Source organism: Peromyscus leucopus, chromosome 22 (assembly GCF_004664715.2).
Source record: "Peromyscus leucopus breed LL Stock chromosome 22, UCI_PerLeu_2.1, whole genome shotgun sequence".
Taxonomy (NCBI): domain Eukaryota; kingdom Metazoa; phylum Chordata; class Mammalia; order Rodentia; family Cricetidae; genus Peromyscus; species Peromyscus leucopus.
Genome location: NC_051081.1, coordinates 21,806,184 through 21,825,601, shown reverse-complemented (window position 1 = coordinate 21,825,601; position 19,418 = coordinate 21,806,184). Strand labels below are relative to the sequence as shown.

The following is a 19,418-nucleotide window of genomic DNA, read 5'->3' as shown; positions in this document are numbered from 1 at the left end:
ACTCCAAACTCTGCATCTCCAAGTCTAGTGTCAAAGCGCTCTTCAGAGCTTCAAGTCCTGTTGATTGCAACACACTCTCTGGTCGGCTGGCTCCACACCCGGTCTGCAGCTTTCCTTGCCAGATATCCCATGACTCTGGCACCTCCAACATCTTGGGGTGTCTAATGAAATCCAGGCTTCATCTCCATAGCTTCATGAATGACCTCTCTGGGCCTCCAGGCAGGGGCACCCCCATCACATGTCTGGCTTCCTTAGCGGCTTTCCTTAGCCACAGAGAGATTCCACACCCTTCCTGTGTGCTTGGTCTAAAGCTAGAACCGTGTGGCCAAAGCTGCCACATTCTGCTGCTTTCATCAGCTTTCTGTTATTGATTTCATGTTCTCTCACTGCTTAAGCCTTTCTTTAATTTCTTTTCATCAATTGGACGCTTGGCTGAGTAGGGTCTTGCCCTGAGCTCCACTCCCTGTATTTTAGCCCCAGGCTTTTCTCTAAACTTTTCATCCCCTTGAGCACCATTATATTTCCTGGGGCTTTTTCTCAAACTGTCTATTTTGTATTTATTCCTGCCCCTTCTTGCTTCTTTTTATTGTAGATCTGCATAAGAGTGACTGATCACTTGCTATAGTTATTACTAGGCTGTCTTGAAATCTCCTCTGCCAATGCCATTAATCCAGAATTCTTCAATTTAGCCTCAGGCAGGTGTTTAGGACAAGGATAAAAAGCAACCACATTCTTTGCCAAAATATCTCAAGAATGGTCTCTAGGTCACTTACTAATATTCTTCCCCTCTGAAACTTTTTCGTCTGGCCCCCTACAGTTCAAATTGCCCTCAGCACTGTCTCCTGCGTTCCTACTAGGATGGCTCACTAAGTCCTGCTTAAAGCATCCAATCTCTTTTCTCGTCCAAAGTCCCAAAGCCTTCCAACAAACAGCATGGTCAGACCTGTCACAGCCTTACCCCAGTCAGGCCCTGGTACCAGCTTCTGTCTCAGTCACGGTTCTCTTCCATGACCAAGGCGGTCTTATAAAAGAAAGCATCTAATTGGGGGTTTGCTTATAGTTTCAGAGATTTAGCCTGTTATCATCATGGCTGAGAGCACGGTGGCAAGGAGTGTGGTATTGGAGAGGTAGCTAAGAGCTATCTCCTGATCCATAGGCAGGGTCCTGATCTATAGGCAGGGGGAGAGGCAGAGACAGAGAGACACAGACCCTGGGCCTGGCTTGGCTTTTGACACCTCAAAGCCCACCCTCAGTGACCCAGTTCTTCCAACAAGGCCACACCTCCTAATCTTTCTCAACTAGTACCACTCCCTGATGGGTAAGCATTCAAATCTATGAGCCTATGGGGGTCATCCTCATTCAAACCACCACGTGCTGTTTGGTTGCCTCCTTTTGGGTGTGACTGGCCCTTCCCTGCTGCCTGGAGAACCTTCGGTAGACAGCAGTATGAAGTGGTGGTGATCTAAAATTACACGGCTCCTTCTTTGTAAAGAGACTGGAAAAGCCCTACGAAGAAAAACGTCCTTTTGTTAAGTATTTGATGATGTTGGCATTTCAACGAAACTCAATTACTTTTATGATTAGAAAATTAAAATGAACGCTGGCTCGTCTTTATTCAAAATCAGATGAAGTTTAAGTTAAAAAATATTTTCTTGTAAAAATAATTTTAGTATGACGAAGTGATTTCGTGCACTTAATGCTGCTCTTAGCCTTGATGGTAGAACCGGGCTTCAGGGAAAGACACAGAGAGAGGAAGTCATAGCATAGCTTATATAAGGAAGCCCCTCCTCCAGACCTTCCCCTCCCCCTTCCTTGTAGGGCCTCCGGCATACTAAGCAGGTGTTCTAGCACAGGTTTAGCCTCAGTCCCTAGAATGCTTTTCAAAAAAAAAAAAAAAATTAAAGTCTTTTTCATATAACATATTTTGATCATATTCTTTCCCAGATCCTCCACACACAGAAATAAACAGGAAAACAACAACAAAAACCCAAAAATCAAAACAGACAAAAAAAAAAAAAAATCAATGAAACAAGAAAACAAAATGCCCACCAAAAAACCCAAAAAATAAACAGCCAAAGGAACAAAACAAAACAACATGGAGTCTGTTTTGTGTGCCTCCTGGGCAGGGCGTCTGCTCTGGCATGTAGTTGATAAGCCCAGCGACACTCCACAGGAAAACAGATTACAAATGTGCCTTTCCCAGCAGGCATCAATTGCAAAATAGTTTTGTTGTTTCTTTTTCCTCTTTTGGGGGTCCACCACCCAGCTCCCAAATAAATCACACATGGAGGCTTATTCTTAATTAAGAATGCCTGGCCTTGGCTTGGCTTAGTTTCTAGCTGGCTTTTCTTAATTATCCATCTACCTTTTTGCCTCTGGGCTTTTCCCATTCTCTTACTTCTGTAAATCTTACTCTCACTCCGTGGCTTGCTGTGTAGCTGGGTGGCTGACCCCTGGACTCCTCCTCCTCTGTCTACTTCTTTCTTTTCTCCTCCCAGATTTCTCCTACTTATACTCTGTCTTGCCAGCCCCGCCTGTCCTTTCTCCTGCCTCACTATTGGCCGTTCAGCTCTTTATGAGACCATCAGGTGTTTTACACAGGCACAGTAACACAGCTTCACAGAGTTAAACAAATGCAGCATAAACAAAAGTAACACACCTTAAAATAATATTCTACAGCATTCTTGGCTAAGGGTGGGACCCAATGTCTACTTCCCTTCCTCAGAGCTGGCCTTCTGTCTGGATTCAACCTGTGATGCAGGTCTTGTGCACGCTCTCACAGTCTCTGAGAGAGCCCCCCCCCCCCCCCCGTGTGTGTGTGTGTGTGTGTGTGTGTGTGTGTGTGTGTGTGTGTGTGTGTGTCTGGAAGGTGCAGTTTCCTTCCAGTCCTCCACCACCCTATGGCTCTTCCGGGCTCGGATACAGCAGTGAGGAAGGTTGATGAGCACACCCCTTTAAGAGCTGATGTATTGTTTTGTCCTTCTGTATCTCGGTGCGGGCACAGTCTGTCCTGATGTTCTGCATGTTGTGGGCTGTCTGTGTTTCCCTGCTGTTCACAGGATGTATCTGCCATCTGACCCGGAGAGGAGAGTCTTCCCATACTTACTTTGGAAGCGGGAGGGAGGCCAGACGGGGCTTTCCTTCTCTGAGTCCTCTTCACAGCTTCTTTTCCTGTTTGTCACCAAGTCCGTAGCCTTCACATGCCACCCCCACAGTGAACTTCCCGAACACCGCTTGCTGTTCCCTCCTATTCACGAAATCCACTGACATGAAATCCAAACCTCGCCCTTCTTTCCTTGGTTTTTTCAATCCTGAATTCACTTACTCCAGTGGGTGTTGAGGTTTCTTCCTAGTGGTGGTGTTTGCTTTTGTTACAGGGTCTGTGTCACCCATGCTAGTCTTGAACTCCCTAGGTAGCCAAGGATGACTTTGGACTTCCAGCCCTCCAGTTCTGCCTCCCAGGTGGTGGGACTGCAGGCAGGCACCGCCACTCCGGGTTTCTGAGTGCTGGGGACCAAACCCAGGACTTCATGCATAGTAGGCCGGGACTCTTTCACTTGGCTGTATCCTCGGATTCCCAAATTGCCACCTTCTAATCTTTGTTTGTTAACATCTGTTAAAGTGTCACAACAGAAAATAATATTTAATTAGAAACGTATAGAAGCATCTAGACTATTTCTCTTCTTTGCCCCATTTTTTTTTTTTTGTAATCTAAAACCTACAAAACCACATTCTTTTACTTGTATAAAATGTTTGGTCTTAAGATCCAGTTACTAAAATCGTGATTTTATTAACCCCCAACATGTAGCACAATGGCTCTCAATGAAGGACAGCCTCCCACAGAGCATTAAATATGCCTAGATAACCTTGTTGGTGACAACTAGGTACTGCTGTCATCCGGGTAAAGGTTACAGTTGCTGCTACCCATAACACAGGCCCGACAACAAAGACTCACCTATTCCCAAATGTTAGCCAAGGCGCCAAGTCCAAGAAACCTGTGTAGAATTAGCAGCTGTGTGTGTGTGTGTGTGTGTGTGTGTGTGTGTGTGTGTGTCTGTGTCTGTGTCTATGTCTGTCTGTCTCTGTGTGTATCTGTGTGTCTGTGATGTATAGTATCTACATGCATCTATTAGGATACTTCTTTGAGTTTTAGCTTATTTTTTTTAAATCAATCTCTCTCTCCCTCTCTCTCTCTCTCTCTCTCTCTCTCTCTCTCTCTCTCCAAGGCAGTCCTGTACCTGATTCCCATTCTGTATTTGTTTTCAGTTTCTCTGCAGGTGTCTTCTACATGTGCTGTTCCTACTGTTCTTTTCTGTCCCCTTTCCTTTGTGTCCGAGGCAGGGTTTCACACAATGGCCCAGTGTATTGGTTACTTCTCTGTTGCTGTGATTAGGGTTTCACACAATGGCCCAGTGTATTGGTTACTTCTCTGTTGTTGTGCTAAAACACCAGAACCAGGGCAGCTTAGAGAAGAAAGGGTTTATTTGGGCCGTGGCTCCAGAGGCATGAGAGTCCACCACCTCAGAGAGGCAGGCAGCAGGGCCAGAAGCTGAGAGCTCATGTCTCCAATTGCATTGAGGGAACTGGAAGTGGATAGCAGCTACCATCTGAAAGCCCGCCCCCTAGTGGTGAGTTCCCAACGGCAAGGCTGTCCACCCAAGCCTCGGCAAACAGCGCCACCAACTGGGAACCCAGTGTTCAGATCCCCGAGCCTGTGGGGGACATTTCCTTTTCCAACCATCATACCCAGAGAGGCCTCGAATGTACTATGAAGCTCAGGCATTAGGACTGCTAGCATTAACAAATTTTAGGGAACTTTTGAAAAAGAAAGAAAGAAAAAAAAAAGTCCCCTCTCCCCCAGGATCTTAGAAAATGGTCACTTAAAATTTTAAGTTGTTTTGGTATTGTTTGTTTGTTTATTTAGAGACACAATCTCACTGTGTACCCTGGCTGGCCTAGAACTCATGGAGTACTGTCTGCCTTTGCTTCCTGAGTGCCGGGATTAAAGGTGTGCACACCCATGCCCATTCGAAATAGTGTCACTTTTGATCAGTGTTTTTGAATTGTAGTTGTGGTATTTTATTTTGCTTTTAATTTGTTGGTTTTTCTGTTTTGTTTTGGTGTTTTTTTTTTCTTTCTTTGACTTGTACTTCACTAGTAATCTGTGAGCAAGACAGTCTTTTTTTTTGTTGTTGTTTTTTGAGGCAGGTTTTTCTCTGTGGCCCTAACTGCCCTAGAACTCACTCTGTAGACCAGGCTGGCCTTGAACTCACAGAGATTCACCTGCCTCTGCCTCCCGAGGGCTGGGATTAAAGGCGTGTGCCACTGCTGCCCGAGATGATCTTGTTTCCTGATTGTGTATGCAATGTTTGGGGTTGCATGTTTGAGTGTTAGGCTTAGAGTAAAAAAAAAATTCTTTAAATAATTTACTTGTTTTATTTTATGGGCATTGATGTTTTGCCTGCACATATGTCTGTGTGAGGTTGTCAGATCTTGGAGTTACAGGTAGTTGCCATGTGGTTGCTGGGAATTGAACCTGGATCCTCTGGAAGAGCAATCAGTGCTCTTAACCACTGAGCCATCGCTCCAGCCCCTTAGAGTGAAATTTTTAAGCCAGTGGAAAAATTTTTTGAATTTGTCATTCATTCTTCCACCTTGGGTAGCCTTACTTTTTCTCAGAGCTCAAGAAGCTGAGGCAGATCCATCTCTGTGAGTTCGAGTCCAGCCATACCACCTAGTTATGACCTTTCTCAAAACAAAAGATTCTCATTTCTGAAGTCACACTCAGGGCTCCATTAGAGGAATGATGTCAGACCTCAAGGTCCATGGATGTGTAGACCTTTACTTTGCCCCTGTTCTACAGAAGTTATTTGTGTTTAAAATCTAACTAACCTTCAGAGTAGTTTCAGTAAAGGTAGATTGGTTACATCCTCATGTGAATGCACATTATTTCCAACTCTCTTGCAGATCACTGCTTGAGTCTGACTATTATGCTGGGTTGTATGGGGATGACTGAAGACCTCCTGTGTATGATTACCTCAATGCTTTTGTAGGTCGAGAATTTCACTGTTAGTCTGAAGGTTTCATTGAGTTTTTTTTATTGAATGATTAGGAAGAGCCATTGAAGTGTCTGTTGTAATGATTTGCTAAGTGAAATCGCTGGAACCGGCTGGCCTCTGTTAATGCCCGTAAATGTGGCTTTATTGTACAGGTTACCCGAGACCAGGACTGCAAAGCTGGTCTGGAGAGTTTAAATATGTCCCCCGCTGCCATCTAGACTTTCATCTACCCTTAGAGTTTGAATATTGCTGACTTGTGTATGTAATCACTGGGAATGTAATGCCCGTTGTGCGGTCTTTTCTTTTAAACAGGGGGAAATGCAGTGTGGCCCTGCTGAACGAGACAGAGTCGGTGCTGTCCTACCTTGACAAAGAGGTAATTTGCAGTCCTTCCACTTTGTGTTTCTCCCTGTTACTTCACACAAAGCCCATACCGTGCGTGGACTTTATTTGATTTGGTGCCTGAGTGTTGTTTTGCCATCCCGGCAAGAGGGCACAAACTGGCGTGCATTGTCCTGGCGGAAGGCAGAGTTACCAAAAGCGACAGCTCTTTGTCACTTGCCAGTGAGAGGCTTCCTGAAGTACAGCTCAGGCTGTAGATGAGGATGTTTATCTCCGATTCTTATTCCTTCTCCCTGTGGTCTGTTTTTGAATAAATACCTCTCACTCTAGTGGCTCCACAGAATTCATAAGAACAGGCGGCCAGGCCACTGTGCTTTATTAACTCTAGGGTGCTGGAGCCTTTTTGTTTATTTGTTTTAAAAAATTTACTTATTATTATTGTATGTGTGTGTGCTTGCTCACATGCATATGTATGTGATAGGAGAGGAGCGGACACAGATGCCACTGTATGTATCTGGAGGTCAGAGGACAACTCAGAGTCATTTCTCTCCTGTTACCTTTTTGTGTGGGTTCCAGGGATCAGACTCAGGATTAGTCTTGGGCTATAAGCGCCTTTACCCCTCTGAGCCTCTTGCTGGCCCTACTGAGCTTTCGAAGGAACCTACGGGATGTTTAATGTGTAGGTTGGTGGTAATCATGCATTTAGTTATGCTTGTGTCTGTCTGTAGACAGAGGCTTTTCTTTCTCCCACCCCATCCCACAGCCTCTTCCAAATAATATCTCAGAAGCTTGTATTAATAATAAATGGTTGGCTGGTAGCTCAGGCTTATTACTGACTAGTTCTTACATTTACATTAACCCATAATTCTTATCTATGTTTAGCCACTTGGTACCTTTTCTCAGTATGGCATTTCTCATCATGCTTCCTCTGTATCTGCCAGCAACTCTGATTCTGCCCTTCCTCTTCCCAGAATTCTCCTAGTCTGGCTCTTGCGCTCAATCTCTTCCTGCCCAGCTATCGGTCAATCAGCTTTATTATTAACAATGAGCATAGTCCACAGCATCTGTCTTTATATACATGACTATGCATTACAATTTAAAAGAGAATGACAGAATTACCATAATAATTTAATGGGATTTATATAGTGATATTAATAAAGAGATGGCTCAGTGGTTAAGAGCACTTGATGCTCTTGCAAAGGGCCTGGATTTAATTGCCAGCACCTCACGTGGTAGCTTACAACCATCTGTAACTCCAGTTCCAGGGGATCTGGTGCCCTTTCCTGGCCTCTGTGGGCTCTAGGCATGCACATGATGTACAGGCACACCTGCAGGCAAACACTGATGCACATAAACTAAAAAACAAATCTTTAAAAAGTGCATCTAAGTGCCACTCTTGTGTAGATGTAACCAAAAATCTTATTAAATAAGAAACACAGAACCAATGTAAAAGAGAAAGCCGAGAGGTCAGAGCTCAGAGCTCAGAGCTCAAATCTCACCTTCTCTGCGGTGTAGTTTCCCGAAAGAGAGTATTCTGTCTGTCGTCTTTTTATAGTATTTTTTTCTTTATTGGTTGTAACCCACACTGATGTCTCATGTCTGTATGTACAGGTCTTAAGCATATGTTCATGCTGGCTGTATCCTGAACACACAGAGATCTATGACTAAAGCGTGCACCACCACCACCACCCACACCACCACCACCACCACACTCTGTTGATGCTAATAGCTCTGACCGGCAACTTTATTTATTAACATACAATCAAAATCACATTTCAGTACAATTAGAATACCACCACACTCTTGTATATTTAGTTGATATGTGGGATGTTTATTTGTTTCTTCTGTTTCTGAGACAGTCTCACTGTGTATCCCTGGCTGGCCTGGAACTCAAAGAGATCCTCCTGTCTCTGTCTCCTGAGTGCTGAGACTAAAGATGTGTGCCACCACGCTCCAGCTTCATTTTGCTTTTGAAACAGGGTTTTTCCTGTGTAGCTCAGACTGGCCTGAAAAGGGACCCTCCTGCCTCAGCCTCCCTGTTAGCCTCTCAGAACGCAAACGAATTGTAAAATTTCATATTCTTCTTAAGGTTGTTGGTTTTGGCTTTATGTAATTTTGTGCTAGTATACATGATGACAGTATTGCCATGGTCTCCTTGAAGGTTTATTAATGTGTTCACTAAAATGAAATTTTTATACTCGGAAGTTAAAGTTACAGTTTTCATTTTTGTGATATGGATTTGATTGCTCTATGAAAAGTAGAAGGAATCCGGCTCACTTAGGTGTTTTCTGTCATTTTTCCCCCCAGGATGCTTTCTTCTACTCGTTGGTGTACGACCCTTCGTGAAGACGTTATTAGCTGACAAGGGTGAAATCAGAGTGGGTCCAAAGTACCAGGCTGACATTCCAGACATGCTCCCGAAGGTGCGTGCCATGGCTTCAAGTCCCGGAAACCGGTGACTTAAAAATGTGAAGGTTCTTGTCGTCAGGGAAGAAGAAGTGTAAATGGAGAGTTGAACAACTTTAGAGACATAATACTTACTCCTTCATGACATCACATTTGTTTGTTTTCACAGGTGTGGCTTTTTGTGGTGTGTGTGGTGTGTGTGTATGTGTGGCGAACACTTTGCCCCCTGAGCCGTCCCTCAGGCTCTCTGGCTGTGTTTAAGCGTTAGATTGTTAATGTCCGGTGTGGTGGCGCATGCCTTTAAGTACTTGGGAGGCAGAGACAGGCTGATCTGTGTTAGTTTGAGGGTAGCCTGGTCTACAGAGTGATTTCCAGGCTGGCCTAGCCAAGGCTACATAGACTCTTCTCAAAAAACAACAACAGAAACAAAAAATTGCAGACTTTGTTTTTTGAGACAGGGTTTCTCAATGTAGTTTTGGTGCCTGTCCTGGATCTCACTCTAGACCAGGCTGGCCTTGAACTCAGAAATCCGCCTGGCTCTTCCTCCAGAGTGCTGGGTTTAAAGGGGTGTGCCACCACCACAAACTTTGTTAGTGTTGTTGAACTTTGATTTAATGTGTTATTCATATTCATTCCTATTCTCCCTCTCATTCTCTGAGTACCCCATGTAAGTAAACTGCAAAAGCTCTGGGTTTGGTGTCCCGGGTTTCAGCACCAAATGTTAGTAAATTGATGTCTGTAACTGCGAGGAGGCAGTTCACCCCTAGAGGGCGAAACTTCTCAGAACAAGAGCTCCGCCCTGAAGGTGTCCCGGACACCTGGAGCTGTTTAGTACAGCTCTGATGGCTGAGACTGCAAAGAAACAGCCCAACCTTGGAAAGGAAGGTTTTCTGACTTCTCGGGAGAGTCAGGCCTGGAACTGCTTCAACAAGGAAGGGTATCCTGACTCTTCGGGAAGGTCAGGATAAACCTGGTGTGATGGGCGCTGGTTTCCCTGCAGGACACAGCAATCCTTCTCCTCTCCTGGAGAGCCACAATCTCTGGCTCATTGTTACCAGCTCTTTCTCGCTCAGTCCACTATGGGACGTTCCCAGCAAGGTTCTTCTGTTCAGCTCCCCCTTGATCAGTCCACTATGGCTTCCCAGCAAGGCTCTTCTGTTCCGCTCTCAAGGAAGGTCTTCACCCAATACTCTTTTTGAGAAGGAGATTTATTTGGGAAGGAGGAGTCCAGGAGAGTAGCTGCCTCTACCAGGGTAGAGAGAACAGCTCACAACTGACCGGGCAGGGCGGTTAATATAGGATGGCTAGGGGGCGGAGTCAACTGTGATTGGTTAGTTTATTTTCTGCCCAGGGATTGGCCAGTTTTGTGAGCAAGGGGCAGAGCTGGCCCTGATTTCAGGGCCAAACTGTTTCTTTCACTGGCCTTTCTTGGCTTTTGACACTACCTCTAAGGCCAGGGCACATTTCTTTCACTGACTCTGATTCTAGGGGCCAAGAGTGTTATTTTGGTACTAGTCTCAGAGTCAAGGCATATTTCCTGGGTTCTGGGTTTGGGGATAAAATGTTCACTTCCCTGGCTCAGGTCCCAAACACAGGCTGTTTCTTTCCCTGGTCCTGGGACCTAGGGCCAGGATTCTACTGTCCTGCTCTGTGATTGGTTGGTTTCACAAGTCGGTTGGACAGGGGCAGAGATGGCTCTGATCTGAGATAAACTGTGTTTCTCTCACTGGCCTTACTTAGCTTTCTGTCACCACCTCTAAGGCCAGGGCACATTTCATTTACTGACTCTGATTCTAGGGGCCAAGAGTGTTTCTTTGGTACTGGTTTCAGAGTCAGGGCATGTTTCCTTGGTTCATTTCTCTGGCCCAGGTCCCAAACACAGGCTGTGTTTCTTTCCCTGGTCCTGGGCCCTAGGGCCAGGATTCTGCTGTCCTGCTCTGTGATTGGTTGATTTCACAAGTCAGTTGGACAGGGGCAGAGATGGCTTTGATCTGAGCTAAACTGTGTTTCTCTCACTGGCCTTATCTGAACCATCCTTCCCTAATTCTGGGCTCCAGGTTCAGGGTGGGTTTCTCTAGCCAGCCCCTTTTCCCTATACCCCACCCCACTCCACCCCACCCCAGAAGATCAGGGCCTGATGTATATAGTAGGCAAGCACTCTACCCACTGAGTTATATTCCCAGCTCTCTGTCCTGAGATTCATAAACTTTGTCTCTAAACTGTCTAGCTCAGCCGGCAATGGAATCTAGTGAACAGTTACAGTTCTTTGAGAATTTGGCCGATCTGTATGTTGTTCGTGTAACTGAGAGATGCACTGTTACAAACTTAAAAAAAAAAAAAGAAGTCTTTTATTAGATTTATCTTTATGCACATGTATGGATCATGTGAGTATGTGTCACATGTGTGTGGGTGCCTGAGGGGTCCAGAAGAAGGCATAGGATCCCCTGGTACTGGAATTACAGGTGATTTTGTATGCTGTTTGATACACTGGGAACTGACTGGAGTCCTCTCAAGGAGCAGGAAGTGTTCCTAACCACTGAGTAACCTCTACCCCAAAGTTTCATAATGAAGCAGATCTTTGTAGAGAGATGTACTTTTCGTTATCTTTGCTTGGCTTATTTTTAAAGTTATTATTGGTTATCTTTATTTCTGTTTATCTTTTACAAAAAGCACCACATTTGTAGACTTTAGAGCAGTGGTTCTCAACCTGGGGGTCGGAATGACCTTTCCACAGGAGTGGCCTAAGACCATCAGATTTTTGCATTATGATTCATAACAGTAGTAAAATTACAGTTATGAAGTAGCAACGAAATAATTTTATGGTTGCGGGGGGGGGGGCACCACAATGTGAGGAACTGTATTAAAGGGTCATAGCATTAGGAGAGTTGAGAACCACTGTTTTAGAGAAAAATGCTGTTTAAAATTTTCATTGCATTTTTATTTTCTGTGTGTGTTTGCATGTATGTTCATATGTATTCATGCCAAAGTTGTGTGTGGAGGTCAGAGAACAACTTCTACCATGTAGGTCCTGAGGATTCAAATTCAAGTTGTTAGGCATCTCACTAGCCTAACGTGGCGTTTAAGAAAAAAAATCATAAATGAAGTCATTTGGATTCTTGTTGCAGCCTCAGGCATATTTACAATGTTTCTTCTCATGTGTCATCATTGAGCAGTCAACTTGATGTGTGGTTTTAAAAAAAACCTTTCTTTTTCTTTTTGAGTTTTTGGGTGGTGTGTGTGTGTGTGTGTGTGTGTGTGTGTGTGTGTGTGTGTGTGTGTGTGTGTGGCCTTGGCTGTCCTAGAACTCATTCTACAGAGACCAGGCTGTCCTGGAACTCACAGAGATCCTCCAGCCTCAGCCTCTAGAGTGCCGGGATTGAAGATGCACACCAACGCTGCCCGGCCGGGAACCTTCTTTCTAGTTAGTGTCTGCTAGGGGAAAGGACCTTAAGCATTGACAACAGATGTATAAAGTCATGAACATGAGCCTGGTGTGAGCGTATGCTTGGAAGCGCAGCCCTCGTGAGTCCCATCCTGAATTGCAGGGCAAGACTGTCTCTTGAAAAATACAGCAGCAGGCAAACCGGTGTGACACACACGGCAGACATCGCGCCACCACGCAGCAGTGTAGACCCGAGGTGCCTGGTTGCAGGACAAATAAACAGTGGAAAGCGTTGTATTTGAGAATGAGTATTTGGGGCTCTCTGCAATCGGAGCTTCCTGAACCCGTTGACAATCTCCAGGGGGTGCGTTTGGACCAGTGGCCAGGTCACAATTTGCTTTGGATTGGGAGGCGGACCCTGGAGTGGTATCCTGGGTAGGTGGCTGCAGCAACAGCTTGTCCGAATCCGACACAGGCGCGCTTTCTTTGTGAACACGTCCGGATGGACTCTAGAAGACCGCTGTGGTGTTTTAGGATTCACTTGCTGCTCACCATCCCTTAACAAACACTTCAGATCTGGACTGATGAGTGTGTAGCTTGAAAATTGTTAGGGTCCGAGAGGAGCCCCCAAGAAAGACCAACAGTCATGTATGCAATTTAGCAAGAGCGTTTACTTCCAGCATGTTGGGGTGGCAAATAGTGACCCCGAAGGGGGGGGTCAGCAAGCACCTCTTAAGCAGAGTTAGGGGAATTCCAGGGAGGCGGGATTAATCTGGTGCTGATTGGTGGAGGAAAGATTAGTCGGGGAGCTGATTGGTGGCAGGCTGTAGTGGTTAGGTGGTGATGGGCGGGGCTAGTGTCTAGGGACTTGTTGAGGGTAGGGAAAGCTATCTGTAGCTAGCGGAAGTCTGGGGCCCTGCTGAGCCAGCAGGAGGGGCTTGGGGGCGCCTGCTATGCGGGCAGGAGGCTGGGGTGGGGGCGCCCGTTGATTGGTTACCCCTAAGTCGTGGTTTTCCTGAGAATTGCTTCTCAGCTCCAGCTCATTCTACTGAACTGAAATCAAGGCCTGGTCCATATCAGAGCTCCCGGGAGCCTGTGGTTTGGCCGCCTGGTCCTCTCAAAAAATGAAGATAGAGATTAGATTTTAAATATTCCATTAAATTCAAATAGACCACCTAGTGTGAGTTTTCCATGAAAAAAATATATTGCGTAGGAAATTTTAAATTATTATTTGAATGTATGGAGATTTTAAATTATTATTTGAACGTATTATTTACTGGGCGCAAGAAGGGACCACGAGGCACACCAAAACCCACTTTAAGAGTTTTATTAGAGAGGGATAGGAAAGATGGGGCATGAGCAGGCCTGCCAGAGAGAAATATGTGCAAGGGGAGGGGGGAAGGGTGGAATCTGCTTTTAAGGATCACCTTGCGCATATGTATAGGGTTTACATAACCACGCCACGTATGCGCATGGATTATGTAGGATGTAAGACCCTGGAGTGACTAAGCGTTTTGCCTGAATGAGGGCCATGGGACTCCGGAAGCAGCTAGGGTGTCAGGAAAGATAACTAGAATTTGAAGAAAGAAGTCTATTCTACAGATGATATTTTGTTAAGTGGTTAAACTAAGATTGACCCTGGAATCCCAGATTTTGGTAAAACGTGGGTAATAGGTCCTAACTATAACCTTGGGAAATGGTTCAACCCATCTGAGTTAACCTTTTCTTCCCCTTTAAAGAAAGAGTATTTGGGCCTGGCTGTGGTGGATCCCACCTTTAATCTCAGCACCCAGAAGGCAGAGGCAGGTGGATCTGTGAGTTCGAGGCTAGCCTGGTCTACAAGAATGAGTTCCAGGACAGCCAGGACTGTTACACAGAGAAACCTGTCTCGAAAACGAGAGAGAGAGAGAGAGAGAGAGAGAGAGAGAGAGAGAGAGAGAGAGAGAGAGAGATTGAGAGTCATTGAGGTTGTGCCTTTGGCATTGAGATGAGTGGGCGATGTACACGGCAGCAGTGGGCTGTGAATTTCCGAGGGGGCTTCTCTTTTGAGGGCTAATTAATTGGCGCATATTTTATGTATTTTAAGAACAAGATGGGCTCAGCTGTAGTCATGAATTAGGCAAGTGTCAGCCGATAGTGTAGGAGCAGCGCCCTTCCCTGCGGGAAACAGGCTCAGGGAGGTGTGCACGCCTGCCTCCCGGAGGAGGCTGACTCCGTGGCCCCAGAATCTGCTCCACTCAGGAAGAGCCACATGGATGGGAAGCTTGGCTTTGCAAAGGGAAAACACTCCTGCACCTTGGATTTGACTTTTCATTCCACTCAGACTCTGTGCCAGAATCGCCCTCTCACTAGCCTCCAGGGGTCGAGGTTTAAGGAGATAAAGATCGACCGACCTTTGTGCTCTGTGCAAATGTCACAGTGGAGCCTTGGTTTGGGCAGTGTTTCAGCTTTGGCTCTTACTATTTACTCATTTAATGCTCCAAGGACAAGTTCCCGGGATTTTGAAAGTTCTGTCCATTTCCCTGCAAACCTTGTTATTTTCTCCTTCTGTCTCTCTGTGTGTGTGTCTCTGTCTCTGTCTCTGTGTCTCTGTCTCTCTCTCTCTCTGATGATTGAACTTGGGGCCTCACACATGCTGGACAAGTGCTCACCCAATGAACTGCAAACCCCAGCTCACCCTGTTGTTTATTTGCAAAGGCTTACTGTAGACTGCAGATCTCTCACTGCTGTGTTAGAAGCCGGTGGCGGGAATCTCATGCTGGGTGTGGGGAAAAAAGCCAAAGCCTGGTGCCAGCCTGGAGCCCTTGTCTCCAGGAAAGAGACTTTACAGTTTGTTTTGGTTTGCTTTTTGAGCGGGATCTCACTGTGTAGCCTCCTCTGCCCCGGAACTCACAGAGATCCACCTGCCCCTGCCTGCCCAGTGCTGGGATTAACCGTGTGCGCCGCCACTGTCCAGCTTCATAGTCGTAATTTTCAAATATATACTAATATATGATCTAGTATATTTCTGTGTTTTTTAAAAATTTTACTTTTTTTTTTTTTGAGATAGGGTCTCATGTAGCTTAGGTTGGCCTCTTCTTGCCTTCTTCCTCTCTCAAGAGCTGGCAAAACCACCGTGCCTGATTTTATGCAGCACTGGGATGGAGCGCAGGGCTTTGGGCGCATTAGCAAGCATGTTACCCACTGAGCTACGCCCCAGGCCCTGCCTCTCTGTTTCCATCAGCTCTTCTTTCTGTGCTGTTGAGGGTCCAGCCGAGCTCAGCATCGTTTGCTTTACTGGAGCTCTGTATTAGAATCCCATTCAGAGTTAATCCTGTTTCTCATTAGCTCAATACTATTTCACTTGTAGATTAATATAATAACTTATCTACTCCCCAAATTAAGTCCTTATAAATTTATCCTAGGAGAGAATTGTACAAAAGTGCTATCAGAAAGACTTACCACTTCACTGTTTTTATTCAAATCGTTTTTCCTTTCGAAGTTCCATGTATAAATATACTGCCAATGTTATCTGTATTTCTTATTTTTATTGTCACAGTGAATGTGGATTTTTTTCTCATATTATATTTTCTTTGGAATTCCACTGAGCTTTCTATATTCATATTTATGATGCTATTCTAGTAACTTATTACTCCTTTGATTCATATCCCAGTACATCATCTAGAGTTTTTTCAAGCAATATTCAACAAAAATGGTGATAAATGGCATCCTTGAGTGTTTCTGATTTAAACATAACATTAAAAATTGCCGGGCAGTGGCAGCTGGTACAACGAAGATGAATTTTACTTAGGAAGCAGCTATTTCCGGTAGTCCAGGAAAGGGCTTCGGGGATGTGTGGTGCAGCTTTGGTCCTCTCAGATGGGAGTACCACTGGGTGCTTTATGGAATGTCCTGGAGAAATGGTTGGAGGATCAGTGCTGTGGAAGAACATTTCTGGACCTATATTTCTCCAGCCTTCTGTGAAAAAGAGAAATGGGAAGCTATACAGTCTGGTCACTAGATTTCTGTTGTTGAGGTATCACCTCATGGTGTTGTCCTAGCTGGCCTGGAACTTGGGTCCCTTCCTCTGTCTCTGCCACCAAGTGGGATGGTGGGCATGCACCACCACACCTGGCCCTGGGTCTCAGGAGATGCCTGCTGATGCTGATGCTGCCGATGCGGGCCGCGTTGTGGGTTTGCGTGTACCACCATCTATGTGCACCTGCTGTCCAAGGATGCACCTGACATTTGGGGATTTCTAGCATGTGTGCCACGGTGTGACTAACAACACTCCCTTTCTCTTGTTTTTGGGCAGGAGACTCAGATGAGAGGGAACAATCAAAATTGGAAGTAAAAGTTTGGGATCCCAATAGTCCGCTTACGGATCGACAGATTGACCAGTTTTTAGTTGTAGCCCGGTGAGTGTGCCATTATCCATAAGTCTTTCTGTGAAACAACTTGTATCTAGTTCCTTTTTTAAAATTGTCATTTTATTGTATGTATATGAGTATTTACCTGAATGTATATGTATGCACTGTATGTGTGCCTGTTGCTTTTGGAGACCAGAGAGGATATTGGATCTCCTGGAACTAAAGGAACAGACAGTTGTGAGCTACCACGTGAGTGCTGTGAACCAAACCCAGGTCCTCTGTAACAGTGATAGTCTCTACAGCCCCTATCCTCCCTCCCTCCCTCCATCCTTCCTTCCTTTTTATTTTATTTTATTTTATTTTATTTTTTAAAGGCAGAGTCTCAGTGTGTCGTCTGGCTGTTTTTGAACTTACAGAGAACCATCTGCCTCTGCTTTTCTGAGTATGAGGATTAAAGATGTGTGCTGTCCTGCCTGGTATATGTCCTCTCTTTGTATTCTAGCCCCTACCCCATTGGTTGTATTTTTCTTTTTCTAGTCCTGTGAGTAAACCCAATATCTAGTCACATTGTCCACTAAATAATGTAACATAAGTGAAAATGTTTAATTAATTAAGAAAGTAGAAGCAAGGGCTGGGGTAGAGCACTTGCTTGCCTAGCATGTACATCATCCCAAGTTCAATCCTTAGCACTGCCAAAAGCCTAAGCCAACAACGGCAACCAAAGGGATAGGCTTAACATAAATGCATATTTTTTTTTTTTTTTTAAGTAGAAGCACAAGGAACATATTGAACACCGGAATCCCAGGTCTTTAATGAACGAAATGCCCTTTATTTTGGACATTACTGAACTCTAAACTGGATTATTCAGGTGCCAGTAGAAATGTCTCACCCATTCCAGGGGTGGTGGCACACACCTGTCCCAGTACTTGGGAGCGAAGGCAGAGAGATCAGGAATTTGTAGCTAGCCTGGGATCATAGTGAGTTGGAGGCTAGCCTGGGCTACCTGAGACTGTCTCAGAAAAACCAAGCCCAAAATGAAGGCAAGAGGGGAGAGGCCACATGCAGCTGTGTAAGAGTGAGGCTGCCGCTTGCATGGAGCCCCCCCCCCAGGCTTGGTCATCTTGTTTCTCCCTCTGGCCCTTTCCTTAAGCTACGAATGGGGGCAGGGCTTTATTTTCATTCCTTCAGTTATGAGTAAATGAGGCTTCTGGGGAAAACTGCTCCCCAAGAGAAAGTGGATGAGATGAGCACACCATTGCAATGGTGGATAAAGTAGAAAAAGCCCTCAATGGGCATCAGCGAGCGACTGAGGAATGAATGGGTTACCCTCGTCCAGTGGGATGGTAAACTTTCTGTCCATTAAAATCAGAGAATTTGAGTTTGTGTAACAAAGAGGTAGATCCTCAAATATTGAATGAAGGTCCACAAAGTATAGTTGTTTATGTGCATATACTGTGTTCATTTATTTGAAAAGACCATGTTGTGCACAGTGTTTGATTTCATGAATGGATATATTGTACATCATGGCTGTAAGAGACTGCAACCAAATTTATAATGTTTACTTCCTTACATGAATCACAGACATGGCCAGATACTAGAATCAGTTCAACCCCAATAATGGGCAGAAGGGTCTCTCCTATAGCCTCTTATTTTCTGTTGAAAATCATCGTACACTTTTTTAGACAGCCTTGTTTATAAGGACAATCATCATGGAAGGTCACACTCTATTGGTGGCCAGACACTTAGGGTTCAGGGTCTGTCTTAGGATTTTTTATGGGTCAAAGACACCTTGACCACAGCAACTCTTATAAGGACAACATTTAATTGAGGGGGCTGGCTTACGGTTTCAGAAGTTCAGTCCATTATCATCATGGCTGGGAGCGTGGCAGTGGGCAAGCAGATGTGGTGCAGGAGCAGTAGCTGAGAGTCCTACATCTTACAGGCAACAGGAAGTCGACTGAGACACTGGGTGGTATCCTGAGCATAGGAAACCTCAAAGCCCCACCCCACGGTGACCCACTTCCTCCAACAAGGCCACACCTCCAAACAATGCCATTCCCTGTGAGATTATGGGGGCCAGTTACATTCAGCTACCACAGAGCCCCTACACCTAGAGCTGAATGAGTGGATGGAGGCCTTAGGTGTACATTGCAGGGCAGCAGCTGGCTAGCGGCACAGACAGCTGGAGAGGGGGGAGAAGCAGTGAGTCGTGGACATGGCGCTGGCAGTGTGCTCAGGAAAGTCTCTGAGTGCTGGATTGTTGGGGAGACCTGCAGTTTTCCAGTTTGATTTACACTCTTGTTTTTTGTTTTTTTTTTCTTTCTCAGACTACTCTTTGCTATCCATATTTATGAAACCTGAATGGGGGTGTCTTTTTTTTTTTTTTTTTTTTAATAAAAACTACTTTTAAAATGTTTGATTAAACAAAACAAAACAAAACAGAAAACCCAAAATACCGAATCTAAATGCAAATTAAAACCAATTATTTTTAGTTTTAGTTTTTGTTTTTTGAAACAGGGCCTCATTCTCTATAGCAAAACTGTCCTCAAACTTGTAGCAATCCTCCTGTCTCAGTTTCCCGGATGCCATGAATCCAGGCGTTGGACATCATGCCCCGCAACCATCCCAACCGCATTACTGCAGCTGTAACCCCACCCGCCCGGCCTTCTTACTGTGGAGTGCTGGGCTGTGACCTTAGTTACACTAGCCAAGCCCTGCACTTGTAAAAGAGCTGAGGTCAGCGCAAGTGTGGAACAGTCCGCATCGTCTCGTCCACCTGGTGGGACTGTAAACCTGGACAGCTCCTCTAAAAAACTGTTTGGTCTTGTCTCCCACGCATCCTCTAAGCTTTACTGCTGATATCACCCTCAGGGGACAGCA

General features: G+C 45.2%; 1 protein-coding gene across 1 annotated transcript in view; it reads left to right on the top strand.

The window, feature by feature from the left end:
• Positions 1-19,418, top strand: part of Mta3 (metastasis associated 1 family member 3) — a 130,225-nt gene that overhangs the window by 44,858 nt on the left and 65,949 nt on the right. The window contains 5 exon segments of the mRNA XM_037197982.1: positions 6,372-6,435; positions 8,709-8,739; positions 8,742-8,824; position 9,154; positions 16,484-16,586. Coding sequence (XP_037053877.1) covers positions 6,372-6,435; positions 8,709-8,739; positions 8,742-8,824; position 9,154; positions 16,484-16,586 — 282 coding nt within the window.